We start from the raw sequence: 5,972 nt of genomic DNA on the forward strand, positions 1-5,972 counted from the left end.
ATATCACATCACAGTAGAAGAGATAGCTGATGAGAACGAAGAAGTTGAGGCGGATGAAGCCCCTGAAACACTTGAAGACGGGGGGCAATCGACTGTAGATGAACTCAAGGAACTCAACTTGGGAACTATTGAAGATCCTCGGCCCATTTATGTCGGTGCTCTCTGTTGACTAAGGAAGAAGAAGAGGAGTACTACAAGTTGTTGGTCGAGTACAAGGATGTCTTCGCTTGGAGCTATAAGGAGATGCCTGGACTCAGCCCAAAAATTGCAGTTCATCGTCTAGCAATCAAGAAAGGCGCCAATCCCAAAAAGCAACCTCAACGTCGTTTCGTAGCCTGAGCTTGTACCTGAAATTGAAAAGGAAGTCAATAAACTTATTGAAGCAGGTTTCATTCGAGAAGTCAAATATTCTACTTGGATAGCAAACATTGTCCCAGTCAGAAAGAAGAATGGACAACTGCGCATATGTGTCGACTTCAGAGACCTTAATGATGTATGCCCAAAGGATGACTTCCCTTTGCCAGTTACAGAGTTGATGATTGACGCAACCACTGGTCATGAAGCCCTCTCATTCATGGATTGTACTGCTGGTTACAATCAAATACATATGGCACCTGAAGATCAAGAAGCAACAGTTTTCAACCCCAAAAAGGATCTTCTGCTACACAGTCATGCCGTTTGGATTGAAGAATGCTGGAGCTACGTACCAACGCGCAATGCAAAAGATCTTTGACGACATGCTGCATAAAACAATAGAGTGTTATGTTGATGACGTGGTTGTCAAATCAAAGAAAAGAGAAGACCATATCAAAGACCTTCGAACCGTCTTTGAAAGACTTAGAAAATGTCAACTCAAGATGAATCCACTCAAGTGCGCATTTGGAGTCACATCTGGGAAGTTCTTAGGTTTTGTGGTCAGGCATAGAGGCATTGAAATTGACCAAACAAAAATCAAAGCTATCAACGAAATGCCGGAACCAAAGACATTGAAAGAGTTGCGTGGATTGAAAGGACGTTTGGCATACATCCGAAGGTTCATCTCTAACTTAGCCGGGCGTTGCCAGCCGTTTAGCCATCTCATGAAAAAGGATGCTCCATTTCAATGGGATGAAAAATGCAAAAATGCTTTTGATAGCATCAAGAAGTACTTGGCCGTAGCGCCGATCTTTGGGGCACCAATTCCGGGAAGGCCACTGGTCCTCTACATTACAAAGACAAGAACGCTCATTGGGGGCAATGTGTGCTCAAGAAATTGAAGACCGCAAGGAGAGAGCACTCTACTACCTGAGTCGTACCTTGGTTGGAGCTGAGTTGAATTACGCGCCTATAGAGAAGATATGTCTTGCTTTGGTGTTTGCCATCCAGAAGTTGAGGCACTATATGCAGGCGCATACCATACATGTGGTCTCAAAAGCTGATCCAATCAAGTACATACTCTCAAGACCAGTCTTGTCTGGAAGACTTGCGAAATGGGCAATGTTGCTTAAGCGGTATGACTTGGTGTTCGTGCCTCAAAAGGTCATGAAAGGTCAAGCTATCGCCGACTTCTTTGCTGATCATCCGATGCCCGGCAGAGTGGGAAATTTCGATGACCTCCCGGGAGAAGAAATTTTCTATGTGGACGTCCTACCTCCATGGCAAATGTACTTTGACGGGTCTTTGCAAGGCAAGATGGAGTCGAGAGCCGGAGTTGTATTCGTAACTCCACAAAATCATCTTATGCCATATGCCTTTACACTACTCAGTTGTGTACAAATAATATGGCAGAATACCAAGCCCTTATACTCGGCCTTCAAATGGCGACTGAAATAGGCGTCAGGGATATGGACATCTACGGAGACTCAAAGTTAGTGGTCAACCAAGTCCTTGGTGAATATGAAGTGAAAAAGGAAGACTTGATCCCCTACCATCAACGGGCATTACAACTGCTGAATCAACTTGACGACATCCATGTTGGTCATGTACCAAGGAGTGCCAATAAGTTGGGCCGACGCGCTTGCTAATCTTGCGACCACTTTGGCACTCGGGGGCAGAAGAGTCTATGCAAGTCCCAGTCTGCAACCGTTGGGCAGTATCTTTGCTTGAAGGAGAAGAAAATGTAGACACAACCAACATGATATGCGTCTACACAACTGATGAAGATGATTGGCGTCAACCTATCATTGATTTCTTGGACCACCAAAAATTACCTGATGATCCCAGACACAAGGTTGAGATACGTCGACGTGCTCCAAAGTTTATTCACGATAAAGGGACGCTCTACAGACGTTCTTTCTCAGGCCAATGGTTGAGGTGTCTAAGCAAGGACGAAGCTACTGAAGCAATGCATGAAGCTCATTCTGGCATTTGTGGTGCTCATCAATCCGGGCCTAAACTTCATGATCGTGTAAAGAGAATGGGGTATTACTGGCCAACCATGGTGCAAGATTGTATGGACTTTGCGAAAAAATGTGAACCTTGTCAGTTCTACGCAAACTTCATACACCAACCGCCGGAGCCGTTGCATCCTACTGTTTCTTCATGGCCTTTTGAAGCTTGGGGACTTGATGTTGTGGGACCTCTTACTCCAAAGGCCTCAAATGGACACGAGTATATCCTCGCCGCCACTGACTATTTCTCAAAATGGGCAGAAGCCATCACACTACGGGAAGTGAAGAAAGAAAATGTTGTGGACTTCATTAGAACCCAAATCATCTACAGATATGGTGTACCTCAACGTATCACAACTGACAATGGGAAACAATTTTTTAACCATCTGATGACAAGTCTGGGAGAAAAATTCAAGTTCAAACAATACAAGTCATCCATGTACAATGCCTCTGCAAATGGTTTGGCTGAAGCCTTTAATAAAACTCTTTGCAACTTGTTGAGAAAAGTAGTAGCAAAGTCAAAGCGAGATTGGCATGAAAGAATTGGTGAGGCGTTGTGGGCATATCGTACCACATACAAAACACCTACTCAGGCAACCCCGTACGCGTTGGTGTATGGAGTGGAGGTCGTGTTGCCTTTGGAGTTGCAGATCCCTTCCTTACGCATTGCTATTCAGGAAAGACTCACATATGATGAAAATGACAAGTTGCGATTAGCAAAGTTGGAAGCTCTCGATGAAAAGAGACTAGAGGCTCAACAAAAGCTCCAATGTTATCAAGCAAGGTTGTCACGCGCATTCAACAAAAAGGTGCGCCCTCGTTCTTTCCAAGTAGGAGACCTCGTCCTTGCAGTACGAAGGCCAATCATCACCTCTCACAAGCCAGTTGGTAAATTCACCTCTAAGTGGGATGGTCCATACGTGGTACAGGAGGTCTACACAAATGGTGCTTATAAGATTGTTGATGAAGACGGTGTGCGTGTCGGTCCAATCAACGGAAAATTCTTAAAGCGCTACTATTCTTGAGGCTCAACAATGAAGGCTCCTAAACAAGAGCTTAAACTGCACACCAAAGCTCCTAAGTAAGAGGCTAAACTGCATACCAAAAAAAAAAAAAAAAGTCATTTCCTTTTATGAACTACGTCGGCTTGATCTTGTGAAGTACTTCGTGCTTTACAGGTACGTAGGCAGCTTGAGTGAACATGTAGCTCGAGCGCAGCCACACCCCCAAACAAACCTCATCCATCTTTGAACTACGTTGGCTTGATCCTGTGAAATACACTTCGTGCTTTGCAGGTACGTAGGCAGCTTAATTGAACATGTAGCTTGAGCGCAGCCACAACTCCAAATAAAAGTCATGTCTCTTTAAACTATGTTGTCTTGATCTTGTTAAGTACAATTCTGTGGTTTTGAGAAATTTAAGTCATTGGTAATAGAGACTTCTAAAAAATGCGTTGCAATAATCTGGGATATATGTCTTCTTCCTCATGTCGTTGACAAATCGCTTGATGTATTGACCTGATGCATTGCGTAGCCTCTTGAAGTCGACGAGTCGGGTACAATGCATGACATCTCCTAAGAGAGTCGAAATGATCTGACGCGGAGTAGTTTGCGGTCTCTTGCTCTTGTAGTCAACATGTGACATTACAAGACATCTCCTAAGAAAGTAGTTGACTGTCTCGCTTTTCCTGTCAACGATTACATTGCATGACTCGGAGTAGCTCACAGTCTCTTATCTCTTGCACCTCCTGCGGTCGACAAATCGGGTACATTGCATGATAACTCCAATGGAGAATCGAAATGATCCGACCGGAGTGAGTCCCAAATTTTCATGCGGTCGACGAATCGGGTACATTGCATGATAACTCCGAAGGAGAATCGAAATGATCCGACCGGAGTAATTTCCGCATCTTCATGCGGTCGACGGATCGGGTACATTGAAGAGAGTCAAAATGATCCGACCGAAGTGATTCCACATGGATTGATAAGTAGAGTGCGTGCGGCCTAATCTAAACCTGCACACCATACTTCCAACAAAAATACAACCACGGGTTGGGGACAATATGCACATAAAGGAATATATGTTATGCGTATAAAATCAAGATGTAAATGCTTGAGGTTGATATTACCTTGAAAAGACTTGCACAATTCTTCTTTTTTTGGTGTAGAAAAGAAATGGAGTGGGCTACTGGGCTGCATTCAAACAAAAATAGAAAAGGTCAAATTGAATTTTGAGAGTTTGTATGTCAATGACTTCATCAACTCTCAATAATACAAGGCCAAAGAAATTAAAAGTGTCAAGGTGATTAAAAGGAATTAGGGTCTTCGCAGCTCTATGACTACAACCTCCTTATTCTCATAAAAAATTGTCCAAGGCAACGAGGGGCTATAAAAAATTCTCGCAAATCGGCCCCACTCTGACTCAGAAATCAGGTTCGAAGTTTACGCACACAGTTAGATTAAAATATTTTTGAAAGTCCACAAACAGAAATTTGAGCCTGACATCTAAAAAAAAGGGAATCATGTAACATGAATTTGACAGAAAGGATTCAGTCAAGAGGGCTTTGTGTTCATAAAGCCTAATGACCACCAACATTCAAGTGTTCAGCTATTCAAGTAAGAGTTTGTAACGATTTTGCTAAATGTTGATGTATAAAAAAAAAAAAAGCAGAATAAATTCCAGTCGGTTCAGAACAAACAAAGAATTGAGACGGTGATATTCGGGTCAGGCGGTCAATGTGATCAAAGTTGTGCTCAAATTTACGCAAAGCCAGAGGGGAGAACTTCTCGATGAAACTAAGCTAAATCGATCGATAATAAGGTTTGGACAGATTTCAGTTTCTAAAATTAAGGTCTGAGAGTGCCATGAAATGCTATCAAGTAGACAATAAAATTCCAAGCAAATGAATATGAAAAAAATCATCGAAACAAAGCAAGAAGGTCACCTGCAAACTTCGTGTTTACTCGGCAAAGTCCTATTCGAGAGTTTTATATATGCAAGGATTAAACAAAATATACAAAAAAAAGGGGGGTCAAGTTGCTAGTACGCGGACGAAAAGTGCAAGGAAGGACTCAGCCTCTTTGTTCTATATGAGACTAAAGGTACATGGTCCATATTCACGAATACAAGAAAGGAAAGTTGGATTTGTCCTTCATGAACATACCTCAATGGCTTTTAATTCGGATACTCACAAAAGTCGAAAACACAGAAGAAATAGTTGTCTGCGTTTAGAAATTTGGTCGAAAGTATGGTTAGTATACTGCAAAATCATAGCCAAATTGAAACACCGGCATGACAAATATGGAAGGAAGAAGACAAAGATCAAAGAAAAATATATAAGAAAAAAAGAAATAAAAGAGAGTTACCTGCAGAAGGCATACGGTGGAAATAGGCGTAGTCCGTAGCAAGCACTAACGTGGATGAATTGTTTTCTTTCCAAGGTACGGGGTTTATATAGGCATGGGTAGTCCTTAAACCCTATTTTTAAACAACCTTGTTGCCCAAGGAATATAGAAACCAAGGGAATAGGGAAACTTATTGATAAAGTTTGTCTTTCCTAATATTATCCCGAGTGTTACCATAAATTTCAAGTCTAGCTGGATA

At 42.3% G+C, this 5,972-nt stretch overlaps 1 protein-coding gene across 1 annotated transcript; it reads left to right on the forward strand.

Moving 5' to 3' along the window:
• The first annotated feature begins 1,236 nt into the window (after positions 1-1,236).
• LOC141608301 (uncharacterized) lies at positions 1,237-2,003 on the forward strand. Its single transcript, XM_074427665.1, has 2 exons — positions 1,237-1,666; positions 1,768-2,003. The coding sequence occupies exons 1-2, from the start codon at positions 1,237-1,239 to the stop codon at positions 2,001-2,003; spliced, it is 666 nt and encodes a 221-aa protein (XP_074283766.1).
• The last annotated feature ends 3,969 nt before the right edge of the window (positions 2,004-5,972 follow it).

Source organism: Silene latifolia, chromosome 10 (assembly GCF_048544455.1).
Source record: "Silene latifolia isolate original U9 population chromosome 10, ASM4854445v1, whole genome shotgun sequence".
Taxonomy (NCBI): domain Eukaryota; kingdom Viridiplantae; phylum Streptophyta; class Magnoliopsida; order Caryophyllales; family Caryophyllaceae; genus Silene; species Silene latifolia.

Excerpts from the sequence above, each read along its gene's own strand:
- LOC141608301 (XM_074427665.1), top strand. The coding sequence starts at position 1,237 with ATGTGTGCTCAAGAAATTGAAGACCGCAAGGAGAGAGCACTCTACTAC. Across the intron at positions 1,667-1,767 it reads CTTTGACGGGTCTTTGCAAG|AATACCAAGCCCTTATACTC; the intron begins GCAAGATGGAGT and ends ATAATATGGCAG.